Source organism: Rhodotorula paludigena, assembly GCF_050403205.1.
Source record: "Rhodotorula paludigena JCM10292 DNA, Rt_paludigena_JCM10292v1_ctg36, whole genome shotgun sequence".
In the NCBI taxonomy this organism is placed as follows: domain Eukaryota; kingdom Fungi; phylum Basidiomycota; class Microbotryomycetes; order Sporidiobolales; family Sporidiobolaceae; genus Rhodotorula; species Rhodotorula paludigena.
In genome coordinates, this window is record NW_027481422.1 from 138932 (window position 1) to 151200 (window position 12269).

General features: G+C 64.1%; 6 protein-coding genes across 6 annotated transcripts; 3 read left to right on the forward strand and 3 right to left on the reverse strand.

Moving 5' to 3' along the window:
- Nucleotides 1–491: 491 nt before the first annotated feature.
- JCM10292_001354 (cysteine synthase A) lies at nt 492–2326 on the forward strand (the record flags this gene model as incomplete). The annotated part of the gene is made up of 10 exons (XM_076650494.1): nt 492–677; nt 746–872; nt 942–1054; nt 1125–1188; nt 1294–1329; nt 1389–1428; nt 1489–1503; nt 1567–1826; nt 1912–2143; nt 2230–2326. 10 exons carry the CDS (start codon nt 492–494, stop codon nt 2324–2326), a joined length of 1170 nt encoding a protein of 389 aa, XP_076503979.1.
- A 424-nt stretch (nt 2327–2750) lies between these two features.
- On the reverse strand, nt 2751–3360 carry JCM10292_001355 (uncharacterized protein; the record flags this gene model as incomplete). The annotated part of the gene is made up of 3 exons (XM_076650495.1): nt 2751–2891; nt 2978–3135; nt 3210–3360. 3 exons carry the CDS (start codon nt 3358–3360, stop codon nt 2751–2753), a joined length of 450 nt encoding a protein of 149 aa, XP_076503980.1.
- A 303-nt stretch (nt 3361–3663) lies between these two features.
- JCM10292_001356 (serine/threonine-protein phosphatase) lies at nt 3664–5119 on the forward strand (the record flags this gene model as incomplete). The annotated part of the gene is made up of 7 exons (XM_076650496.1): nt 3664–3824; nt 3900–4095; nt 4180–4309; nt 4400–4456; nt 4544–4625; nt 4688–5027; nt 5102–5119. The coding sequence occupies 7 exons, from the start codon at nt 3664–3666 to the stop codon at nt 5117–5119; spliced, it is 984 nt and encodes a 327-aa protein (XP_076503981.1).
- Nucleotides 5120–5371: 252 nt separating this feature from the next.
- JCM10292_001357 (CDC2/CDK family serine/threonine-protein kinase) lies at nt 5372–7151 on the reverse strand (the record flags this gene model as incomplete). The annotated part of the gene is made up of 8 exons (XM_076650497.1): nt 5372–5390; nt 5455–5496; nt 5581–5775; nt 5848–5942; nt 6005–6140; nt 6198–6476; nt 6532–6746; nt 6807–7151. The coding sequence occupies 8 exons, from the start codon at nt 7149–7151 to the stop codon at nt 5372–5374; spliced, it is 1326 nt and encodes a 441-aa protein (XP_076503982.1).
- Nucleotides 7152–8060: 909 nt separating this feature from the next.
- JCM10292_001358 (putative quinol monooxygenase) lies at nt 8061–8571 on the forward strand (the record flags this gene model as incomplete). The annotated part of the gene is made up of 3 exons (XM_076650498.1): nt 8061–8083; nt 8205–8373; nt 8443–8571. 3 exons carry the CDS (start codon nt 8061–8063, stop codon nt 8569–8571), a joined length of 321 nt encoding a protein of 106 aa, XP_076503983.1.
- Nucleotides 8572–8778: 207 nt separating this feature from the next.
- Nucleotides 8779–11695, reverse strand: JCM10292_001359 (uncharacterized protein; the record flags this gene model as incomplete). Its single annotated transcript, XM_076650499.1, has 7 exons — nt 8779–8846; nt 8906–9576; nt 9635–9830; nt 9891–10550; nt 10608–10815; nt 10874–10994; nt 11055–11695. 7 exons carry the CDS (start codon nt 11693–11695, stop codon nt 8779–8781), a joined length of 2565 nt encoding a protein of 854 aa, XP_076503984.1.
- Nucleotides 11696–12269: the final 574 nt, after the last annotated feature.

Sequence of the window (12269 nt, forward strand, 5' to 3'; positions counted from 1 at the left end):
CGGGGACGAGGAGGTCGCCGAACTGCGAGATGGCGACGACGGCGGCGGCAAAGGTGCCGAACGCGGTGAGGACGACTGCGACGAGGAGAGGAGGAGGAGGAGGAGGAGGACGACGACGGGGTCAGCATCGCGCGGTGCGGGTGGCGCGGGTACGGGAGGGCGTGAGACGGACTCTTGTTGGCGGCCCAGGACTCTGGGTCCTGGTACTGGGCCTTGAGGATCATGCCGAGCGTGATCTGCTGCTGCTGAGGAGGAGGAGGGGCCATGCTGACGAGGGCGAGAGGGCGGGTCAGCGGGGGTTGCTGTCGGGTTGCTCAGCTGCAGGTGCTCTGCAAGACCGACTCACACTTTGCAGACTCGAGAGTGGACGCAAGCAGCGACGTTCGGGCGAGCACACCTTCGCCTCGTCGCGACAACTCTCGCTCCCTCTCACCTCTCCCGCGCTGCTCCTTCCTCTCGAGAGCCACCGAGAGCTCGACCACACCGCAGCCATGGTCCTCCTCCGCGCAACCGGCCCCGCCCGCGCCGCCCTCCGCCCCTCGCCCCTCCTCCGCTCGGCAGCATCCACCACAAAGCCCTACGCCCCGCCCTCGCCCTACCCCTCCGTCCCGCTCCAGCCCCACCCGCACTCGCTCCCCGTCGATGGCTTTGTCGGCGCAGTCGGGAACACCCCCCTCGTCCGCCCCCTCCCCCTCCCGGTACCCCCCACCTCTCGTTCTGCTGACACAAACCCTGCTCCGCGCAGATCCGCATCAACTCGCTCAGCGAAGAGACCGGCTGCGAGATTCTCGGAAAGGCAGAGTTCATGAACCCGGGCGGGTCCGTAAAGGACCGCGCCGCCCTCGGACTCGTCCAGTGGGCCGAAAAGACGGGTGCGTTCGCTCTCCCTCTCTAGATCTCCGCCGCAGAAACGCTCACGTGAACTGGTGACGTCCGAACAGGCCGTATCAAGCCCGGGGGGACGATCGTCGAGGGCACGGCGGGCAACACGGGCATTGGCCTCGCGCACGTCTGCCGCGCCCGCGGGTACAAATGCGTCATCTACATGCCCAACGTGCGCACGCTGCCCCTCCTCTCGACTTTCCTTCGCAAGCGGGGCTCACAAACGTGCGAGAGGGCAACAGACGCAGAGCCAGGAGAAGATCGACCTGCTGAGGATGCTGGGCGCAGAGGTGTACCCGGTTCCCGGTCAGTCTCGCTGTCTCGCTGACCACTCGACATTGTCGCATAACGTTCACTCTGCGGGGTTCCCTTCGGCGTCGACCGATGACTGACGAGTTCAGGGACTCGCAGCTGTTGCATTCGAGAACCCGGAGAACTACAACCACCGTGCGCTCTGCCTTTCTCTCTTCTTCTCGAGCACAGTCTCAACGCTGCTACTGCTACAGAGGCACGACGACACGCCGAGCGCCTCGACAACGCAGCATGGTGCGCTGTCTCCAACCGCGACCAGTCGACCTTCCTGAACTGACCCTTCCTACATCACAGGGTGAACCAGTTCGAGTGCGCCTGCTCTCGCCGCTGGCCTCGGACCGCCTTCTGACCACTCTTCAAACTCTCCAACAGCAACTTTGAGGGCAACCGGGCCGCCCACATCCACACGACCGGCCCCGAGATCTACGCTCAGACGTCGTCCCTCCCCGGCGGCCTGCAGGCCTTTATCTGCTCGACCGGCACGGGCGGGACGCTCGCGGGCGTCACGCGCGCGCTCAAGGACCTCAGCGGCGGAAAGGTCCAGTGCTGGCTCGCGGACCCGCCCGGGAGCGTGCTCGAGAGCTGGATCAACCGCGGAAAGATGGAGCGCGGCGGGTCGAGCATCACCGAGGGTGCGTTCTTCCTTGCCCCCTTCTTTGAGCCTCACATGCGTGGTGCTGATGCGGGGTCGACTTGCTCGCGCGCGTGGCGGGACAGGCATCGGCCAAGGGCGGGTGACCGACAACCTCGCGCAGGACATTGCGCTCCTCGACGGCGCTTTGCACGTCCCCGACGCCAAGACGATCCGCATGGTCTACCACCTCCTCGACCGCGACGGGTTGTACGTCGGCGCGAGCACGGCCCTCAACGTCGTCGCGGCAAAGGAGCTCGCGGAGAAGCTGGGGAGGGGGAGTAGGGTTGTCACCATCTTGTGCGACGGCGCGTACCGGTGCGTGCTCTTTCGCTCTCGGCGCCCTTCCGCCGTGCTGGACGTTTCGGGCGCTGATTTGAGTCGTTGTCCGGACGAACGTACAGCTACCAGTCGCGCCTCTTCTCCAAGAAGTGGCTCGAGAGCAAGAACCTCTTGCACGAGATTCCCGCCGAGCTGCAGAAGTACGTCGTGCTGCCCTAGACGCGCGCGACGCACTCGGCTCTCCGACAAGAACACAGAAGGGGTATTTCTCGCAATCTCAAGCAGTACACAGGCGACGGTGATCGAGACTCGGTCGAAATTGGCCATGCAAGCAAGGGAAGGGGAGAAAGGGGAGGAGAATTTTGCCACTGTGAAAGCGATGACGGTCCCCTCGAAGCGCCGAAGCGCATGTGAGCGAGCACCCCAGATCTGCCTCTGGCTGAGCCGGCGGCAGCTTGGCGGGCCTCGCAAAGGTTGTCGTCACCCACCTTGGCGTTCCGGACGCGTGACGCGGTCCTTCCTCCGACGACGACTGCGCAACGCCCAGAGATGGAGATCCGAGCGGTGCGGGTTGGCGGAACTGTTTGAGCGTTCCGACCTGCCGAGCGGTTGCAAAAGGGACCTCGTTCTTAAAACTGGGCGCTCACTCGCCCGCAGCGGAAGGGACGGCCGTGCCGAAGCGAGTTGCGAGCCCGGCGACCCACTTGAGCGAGACACGCTTGTCCTTCCACCCGCCGTGATCAGCGAGGACGTCGGCGAGGCGGCACGCGAGGAGGTGCTTGCACTGTGCGGCACTTTCTGCTGCTCATTAGCGCCTGCTTCGTCGAGCAGAGAGGCAGAGCGGGAAGGAATGGCGGACAGGAAGCGCACGATGACCTGGTTTCCTTGCGCGACAACGCCGTACGAGAAGGCGGGGCAGGGGCAGTGCCCGCCGCCGTCTAGGTTGGGGAAGAGCGTGTAAGGTGGCCCGCCAGACGACGACGCAACCTGGTAGATGGGCCGGCCCGAGGGAGGGGTGATGCGCGCGACTGTCGCACGAGCAGCCCAGGTCCAGCGGGGTTCAGCCGAGGCAAAGGCAGAGCAGAGCAGGATCGGAGAGCACCTTGGTCCTTGTCTACGAGGTCGAGGGCGTCGACGAGCATGGTGGGCCCGACGACGAGCGCGAGCGAGCGGAGGTGGTCGTCCGAGAGCGGGACCGAGAGGTGCGCGAGCTGGCCGTGCACGAGAGACTCTAGCGCGGCCGTCGCGGCCATCTCGCAGCGTCGGAGCGGGAAAGAGCCGAGAAGGAGCGGAGGACTGGACGCGGCGACGACGGCGACGACAACCCCGAGTTGCGCGCGAACAGCTTCAGAGGGCTCGAGACTGGGCTGACAGGACCACCAGAGCTGCACTCGACCCGCTCGCTGCTTTACACCGCCCGCTGCCGCCCCTCCACCGCCACCCCGCCTCATCGCACGACGCCAACTCGCGCAGACACGCTCGAGCAGCAGGTGCGCACGTGCAGAGACGCCTGATGAGCACCCAGCTGACCGGACGACTCGCAGGACTAGGCCAGGATGCTCGACCTGGACGGGGCCATCTCGCAGCTCCTCCGCAAGAAGCTGCTCGGCGAGGCTCTTCTCAAGGAGATCTGCGAAAAGACCAAGGAGCTGTTGATGCGCGAGAGCAACGTCGTCCACATCCAGGCACCCGTCACCGTCGTCGGCGACATCCACGGGTCCGTCTCTCGCTCCACCTCTTCCTCGCTATCGAGGCGAAGCGAGTGCTGACGCTCGCTGCTGTACGCCCACAGCCAGTTCTACGACCTGATCGAGATCTTCCGGATAGGCGGCTACTCGCCCCACACCAACTACCTCTTCCTCGGCGACTATGTCGACCGCGGCCTCTTCAGCGTAGAGACCATCTCGCTCCTCACCTGCCTCAAGCTGCGATACCCGGACCGCGTACAGCTCATCCGCGGGAATCACGAGAGTCGCGCAGTGACGCAGGTGCGTCCCTCCTCTCCACGTCTCCCTCGCCAGTCGTGCGTCTCGCCCGCTGACGCGCGTTCATTTTGGTGATGCCTCGCACAGACGTACGGCTTCTACAGCGAATGCGTGCGCAAATACGGCAGCCCGGCCGTGTGGCAGTACTTCACCGACATGTTTGACTTTCTCACCCTCTCGGTCGTCATCGACGACCGGATATTCTGCGTGCACGGCGGTGCGTCCTTTGTTTCTCCGCTTGCTCATGCGGGACACTTCCTGGTCTGTCGTAGCGTCGATACTGACCTAGGAGAGTCTCTCTGCGCAGGGTTGTCGCCTTCGGTGCATACGCTCGACCAGATCAAGGTCATCGACCGCTTCCGAGGTGCGTTGCGACAAGACTCGTTCGCTCGGCCCGTGTGCTGCCATTCAGCAGATTGAGCTGATGTAGCAACTGCTTTTGTTCGCGCAGAAATCCCGCACGAAGGGCCGATGGCAGATCTCGTCTGGTCAGATCCGGATCCCGACAAGGAGGAGTTCTCCATCTCACCACGGTGCGTCGCTCTCCCACGCTCCACCTTGCACGACATGCTCACCTCGCCTTGTTGCACTGCAGCGGCGCGGGTTACACCTTTGGCGCCCAAGTCGTCAAGAAGTTCCTCGACTCGAACAACATGGTGCACATCCTGCGCGCGCACCAGCTCTGCATGGAGGGCTTCTCGGTCTTGTACGACGACAAGCTCTCGACCGTGTGGTCGGCGCCCAACTACTGCTACCGCTGCGGCAACATGGCCTCGATCCTCGAGGTTGGCCCGAACGGGGAGAAGCACTTCAACGTGTTTGACGCCGCGCCCGAGAACGAGCGCGACGGGCCGCAGCAGCACCAGCAGCAGCAACAGTTGCAGCAACAGCAGCAGCAGGCGAATGGCGCGCAGCAGCAGGCGCCTCCACCCATGGTGCGTCTCGCTCGATTTGTCTGCTCTCTCACTCCTCGTCGCTGACTTTCCCCTTCCCGCCTTGTGCGCTACAGATCGAGTACTTCCTGTAGACACCGCATCTCTGCCCCCCGCAACCTCGAGATATCCCGTTCGCTCGCTCGCACATACACCGCCCACGATACCCCTCTCCGCGCCGTCGTCGTTGTCTCTCTGCCCCCTGTTGTCGGATTGCTCGAGGCAAAGGTTCTCCTGTCATGATACCCCGCGCTCTCTCTTCTCGCTCAGTTTCGGCCCGGTTCGCTACGTCTGTGGGGAGGAAGGCGACGATGCGCTGCAATTGCGATCGAGCTCGCAACCGAAAGCTACACCAGCTCGTAACCGCTGCAGCGGCCGCAACTTCGCGTCAGTGCACAGAGAAAGGAAGCGAAGCGCAAACGGGACGCACTCTGCGGCGCGAGGAGCGGAAGGCGAAGCCAGCGTGGTTTTCCTGTGCGCTCAAACCGCATCAGCACCGACCTCGATGACGTGATGAGACCGCAACAAAGGCGATCAGTCGGCAAGAAAGACGCACTTTTCCCCGCTCGCGACGCTCGGAAAGCTGTTGAACATGCTCGGGTCCTTGGGCAGCGGGCTCTCGTCAAAGTACGGGTGCCGGAGCGCCTCGTCGGCCGTAATGCGCCGCTCGGGGTCGTACGTCAGCAGGCGCTGCAGGAGGTCGAGCCCGGACGCGGTCAGGTAGCGGAACGTGCGCGAGAGGGTGGAGAACCTGCACGGGGCGGCGCAGGGAGGGGCCCGTCAGCTGTGAGAGAGACGGCGGAGCGCAGGAGATGCAACACACGGTTGAGCTGCTTCGACATTGAAGGACTTGGCGTTGGGGAGCTTGCGGAAGTTCGGCCAGAGCTCGTCGGTCGGCCGGCCGAGGAGCCTGAAGATCTGCGCGGAGGCACCTCGACTGTCAGCGCCTGCTTGTGAGTGAGTCTCGCAGTGCAGCGTACCTTGTTGACCTGGTCGATCTCGCCCCGGCCTGGTAGCAGCGGTTCCCGCAGGATAAGTTCGCCAAAGATGCACCCGATGGACCACATGTCGACGGCCGTCGTGTACTCGGTGGCGCCGAAGAGGAGCTCAGGCGCACTGCACAGCCGCTGTGTCAGACCGTAATCGCCCTCGGAAGACGTTCAATGGGCGCACCGGTACCACAGCGTGACGACAAGCTGGGTCATGTCGCCGAGCGGGTCACCGAACGTCCTCGCCAGGCCAAAGTCAGCCACCTTGATCTGCCCGCGGTTGTTCATGAGCAGGTTGCTCGTCTTGAGGTCGCGGTGCACGATCCAGTTGTCGTGACAGAGCGCCATGGCCGATAGGAGCTGGAGCATGAGCGTCTTGATCTCCGAGGCGAGAAAAGGGGTAGGCATGTTGGCGAGGAGCGTCTTGAGGTCGTGTTCGATGAAGTCCATGACGATGAAAACTCTGTGTACGAGCCAGTCAGTGTGGGAAGCCGAGAACGGGGGCAGGCAGGACTGACTGCGTGAGGGTATCGCCGACGACCACCTCGCGCACTCGCACGATGTTCTCGTGCGGGACCGTCATGAGCGTCTGGATCTCGCGCAGGCTCGTGATCGGGAAGCCGTTCTTCTCCTTGTCCATCTTGAGCTTCTTTAGCGCGACGATGTCGCCCGTCGTCTTGCATCTTGCGCGGAAGACGATGCCATAGCTGCCCTCCTCGATCTCGTTCAGCCGCTGAGTATGGAGACAATGTCAGCACGAGACTCAGCGAGCAGGTCTGTAAAGTCAGCGCACCTCATACGAGTAGACGGATCTGCAGCTCTCGAGGAGCGGATGCGCCTCCCTCCCACGCTTCGGTATCCGCCTGATCCGCACTGACGCCTCGCTCCTGAGCTGCGCAGGCGTCCCCTCCCTGCTCGTAGCGCTCGCCGTTGCGCTCGCACCGGCACTCGCGCCAGGCGACGCTCCTCCGCGCGACGAAGCGAGCTCCTTCTCGGTCGCGAGGCGCGCCGCGAGCGCCGCCTTCTTGACGCGCTTGCGCTCGCGCTCGGCGGCGAGTTCGGCGGGGTCGTCGTCCCACTTGGACTTCTTGCGCGGCGGAGGTTGGTCGGGTGCCGAGGTCGGGTGAGGCGGGCTCATGGTGAAGGCTGGGTGGCGCTTTTCCGGGCGCTGGGTCGCGTCAAACGGAGCTCACGAGCGGACCCGGCGTGCGGCTAGACTCCTTCGAGCCGAGGGGCGGAGTTGGCGGTGCTCGACCTTCTCATCGCTTGTTCGCCGACTCTTGCCCTTTGCCGCTTCTTGTCGTCGCTTTTAACGGCTGGCTCGACCGTTCAGCTGGCTGTATGCACTGTGCGCAAGTCATACAGCCGCTCTCTCTGCATCCCAGCGCCTCGACCCTGACCTTGAGCTGCGTCTCCATCGAGGATCCGGCAGGCAGACTCCCGCCTGACCCGTCACTGTTTGAATCGTGCTAATTGCTGACTGGGTGCTCCTGGTGCTTGCGCGAGCGTGAATCAGAAAAGCGGCCGATCCTGTGTGATCTTGACCCAGACCTCGTTTCCTGCTCCCCTCATCGTCTGTCGACTTGAATGTCCTCGCAGTCGCTCTGGCTTCACTTGCTGCTCGCTGCTGGGCGTCGAGTTGTAATCAGCTTCCGACCCGGCCTGCGGGAGAAAAACCTAGCGCTCAAGCCACAAGCCCTTTCCAAACACAATCCTTTTCCGAATGTCATGTTCGCCGCTAGGCAACGCGAGTCCGCAGTAGGTCACGAATAGATTCGCTCGTGCATCACAGAAAGGCTGCCGGCCACGTGCACGGAGATTATGCCAAGCTCGCAAGCGTTTTGCGAAAGCAAGAGACCGCGGCTTCCGCTTGAGACGTTTTCCAACTTTCTCTGGGTCTGCGTTGAATCTAGCTCTTTGAACTGCAGAGTGTGCGACGATACGTCGATTAAACAGCACCGCCACTTCCGTGCCGCACCTCGCCCCCGCTCTGTCGGACCCTGCCCTCCGCTCCTCGTCTCTCGTTCTCACGCTACTCCGAAAAACCATGCCCGTCACATCTGTAGCAATGTGAGCTCCAACAACAGCCCGTGCCAGGCGTTTCTCGCTGACTGCAGCCCTCAACACCCGTTCTCACCTCCTCGCTTCTTTCCCCCACATCGCCTCTGCACCGTCCCTCACCGGCGCGCAGCGTCCGTCCCAAGCCGGGCAAGTCCGCCGAGCTGCAGCGCCTCCTGTCGGCGATCCGCAACTTTGCCCTGTCAAAGCTCGAGCCGGGTTGCCTCTCGTACCGCGTCGTCGCGACGCCGCTCGGCGACGGGAGCGACGAGGTCAAGGAGTTCGTATGCATCGAGGAATACGTGCGTTGCCTTTCTCGATCAGTCCGCGCTTGCTGCTGGATGCGAAGCTGATGCAAGGGGCATTTGCAGGAGGACGAGGAGGCCGTCCAGGCGCATGGGATCGCGAACCCGGGCGTGAAGGACTTGGTGGAGGCGCTGCAGGCGGGCGAGGTGTTTGCCGAGCCGCCTACAATCCTCGGGCCGCTCAAAGAGGTGTGAGGCAAAGACCAGAAGGCAATAGAGAACCGTGGTTGTGCAACGAAGGGAAGTGCCAATGCTACGGACACGAAGGGAGACAAGGGCCATGCAAAAGAGGGGGAATATAAATGCGCGAGAAGGTGGAGAACAAGGGGCACGAACGACAGAGACGACGACAAAGGAACAGAGCAACATAAGGATACCGCGCGGGACGAGAAAGAAAAGTAATCAGTCTCGCTCAGAGACGTCGCCGAGCAGACTCGAGGTCTCGCTGGCACTGAGATCCTCCTCTACAGCTGCGCGAAGACGAAAGTCAGGACCTTGCCGTCAGAAGAGGCTGTAGGAGGCAGCGCACCGAGGAAGCTGGCACGACCCAGCACGACCACCCCTTCGCCGTTGCCCGGGTCCTCCTTCGTGAGGTTGACATCCTTCATGGCGCACAGCGAAAGCAAGCCGGGGCCGAGCATGGCGAGCGCGAGCCAGTTGAGGATCTTCTGCACGTCGACGTACGAGCGGTTGATCGCGAGGCGGATGGGCGACCCGGCCGGGAACGAGAGCGCGTAGGGCAGACTCGCGATGATCTGCGGGATCTTGTCCCAGTCTTCCTGCGGGAGGTGGACCCCGAGCCGCTTCGGCAGCGCTGTCGACCAAACGGCGCCCGCGATGGACCCGCCAACCGCGCCGCCGATCTGCGTGATGCAGAGGAACATGGCCGTCGCGATGGCGAGGTCCTGGTGGCTGACGACGCTCTGGCATCCGATCTGGACGGCGATGGTCGTGAAGCCGCCGCCGATGCCGCCGACGACTTGGCTGAGGACAAGCTCGAACGTCGTCGCGTTCAGGTCGCGCGAGCGCATCATGAGCCAGACGCCGACGGCGTGGATGAGGACGCCGAGTATGCCGAACCACTTGTACCGGTTCGTGAGCTTCGCGAGCGAGCCGGCGACGATGGCCGAGATGCACGCCGCGAAGAGGTACGTCTGGCTGATGTAGGATGCGTCGGCCGGTGAGTGACCACGTGCGACCCTGTGAAAGCTCAGAGTGAGCCACCAGCATTCGACAAAGCAAGGAGAGTGAAACGCACTGGAGGAAGCTCGTGAAGAAGCTTTCGTAGCAGTACTGGCTGACGAAGTGGAACAGGCCCATGAGCGACCCGCCGACGAGAGTGCGGTTGCGGAGGAGGCGCGGCGGAAGGAGCGGGACTGCAGCGATGCGCGTCTCGTAGTATCCGAAGAAGACGAGGATGCCGGCACCGACGAGGATCGACAACCAGATCCAGGCTGCGTGCAGGCAACGATTGTCAGCGAGACTTCGAATGGAGCGCAGAACAGTAAACGCACGATCGGCCCAGCTCTCGGGCGTCTTGGTCGCGAGCGTGAACGGCAGCAAGAAGAGGATGCACCCGAGCGTGAGGGCGATCAACCCAACCACGTCGAGGTCCTCCCAGATCTCCTTGGCCTTGCTCCACGGCGTCGCATTCCAGCGCTGCCGCTTCTCGAGCTCGTGCGCCGCCGCCTCGGCCGCGCTCGCCTCGCGCCGCTCGCGCGTGCTCATGCGTTCGTGCCGTATGCGACCGCCAGATTCGAGGTCGGCGTCAACGTTCACTGGCGGGGCACGCTCCCGCTTCGGTCGCGAGGGCGAGCTCGCGGCGGACGCGGTCGACGGGACGGTCGACCCGCTCGGGTGGTGGCGGTGGTGCGAGTGTCCGCTCATCCAGCTCGCGCGCGTGGCGACGCCGAAGCCGAGGTCGCGCGTATTGGGTTTGCGCCCCTCGGCAATGGCGCGGCCCTTGAGCTTGCGCCATTCGAGGCAGAGGGTGAAGAAGAGGACGCAGGCGACGAGCGGGAGGAGGATGCCGAAGACGGCGTAGGCGGCGCGGTAGCCTGCCGGTCCGCGTCGCTGGAACCAAGCGCCTATGGGAGGGCCGATCCAGGTCGTGAGGATCCAGGGAAGCGAAATGGTCGAAGTGATCAAGCCGCGGTTGGCGAGAGTCGTCGTGTCTGCGGATGATCACGGTCAGGTCCGCATCGCGCAAAAATCAGAACGGTAATAAGCACCAGCCACGATGATCTGTTGTGCGAGCTGGATGCCCTGCCCGCCAAGCGCCGAGAGAGCGCGTGCAAAGAGGTAGAAGCGGGCATCCGTCGCTGCGGCGGTGAAGAGGTATCCGAGCGAGTAGATGATAGCGGCGAGGCAGATGCCTTCGGCGCGACCAAAGACGTCGAGGATCTTGGTCATGGGCGGCTTGCCGACGGCGTAGCCAATCTGTCGGATGTGACGATGAGCGCGCGGAATGACAACGGTTTCAACGAGAGCAGCGCACCGACATGACGATGACGACAGAGCTCAGCATCGAGTGCTCACCGAGCAGACTGAGGAAGTACGGCTCGATGGTCGGGGTGGTGTTGCCCTCGAGCGAGGTGAGGGTCGAGATCAGATAGAGCCTACGAAAGCGCCGAGGTCAGTCGTTAGTGACCACAGCAGAACCGCCAGATCGCACGCACCCAGCATAGATGGTGAGCAATCCTTTGCGCCCCCAGGTGCGCGACATGAGCTCCATCTTGACGACACCCCACTGCTTGTCGCCCTCGGGGACGACGACCCCGCTATGCCGGCTCATGACGCTCCCCGCCTTGTCCTTCCCGTTCCGCCGCACGTCCGCCATGTCGTCTTCTCCTGCCGTCCACGGATCGCCGCCGTCCTCCTGCCCGAAACCGTCCTGCGTGAACGGCGAGTGCTCGTGCGACGCGGGATGTTGCTCAACGCTCGCGTCGCTCGCATCGCCGTCCGAATCATACACGTCGTCACTCCGCCTCCCTCCGACACCAAAGGGGATGAGGCGCTCGCGGCTGCGCTCCCATCGCCGTCGGCCGCCTCGACTCGTGCTCGCCCGAGGCGACGACTCGTCCCCGCGCTCGTCGGGCGACGTCTGGCGGTAGAGTTTGGAGCGCAGCGCAGACTCGACCTCTTCTCCTGGAGGAGGGAACGAGCCGTAAGACGTGCTCGGCGTGGCGGACCCGCTTGTCGTGCCAGTCAAGGCCGATGACCCGGTCGGCCCTGACGGAGTCGTCGCTCCACCAACGCGCGAGAGCGAGGCTGGCCGGCTCGACTGGCCGAATGCTGCTCTTGCAGCTGGTGTCGCCATCGCTCGAGATCAGCGAGCGCGAGTTGAGGCGGAAGTGCGGCAACTGGGAGGGCGAGACCGCAGGCGGGGGGCGAAGGTCGTTCGACAGGGGACGTCGTCGTGTGAGGGTGCGGCGCGTTGCTTGAGTAGCTCCCGCTACGCAGCTCTGTCGGGTGAGCGTACTTGCGGGGTTATCGCGCCGTGTGGGCGTGTGCGCGAGGGGCGAGGCGAGGGGCGGACGCAAGAGGCGAACGCCGCCGGTGTGGCAGGCGAGATCGGCGAAGAGCGCGTGCGCTGCAGCAGTGGCACTGGCTTCGGCGTAGTGGTCTGCCTGGCGTCTGTGCGGTCGCGAGGCAGGTGCAGGCAGAGCCGGAGACGAGGACGTTGCTTGTCCGCTGCGCCTCCGTTCCGCCGAAGCGCGGCGCTCAGAGCCCTCGCCCGCGCGCGATTATCAGACACGCTTCCGCTTCCACCCGCTCCCTCCCGCCGCTCGCAGCTGCCTACAGCGCGGCCATGCCGTTGCGATCCACGTGTTCTCGCTCGCTCTAGTCTGCACCGATCCGCCAATGAACTGCTCGGTTTCCCGCTCCGCACG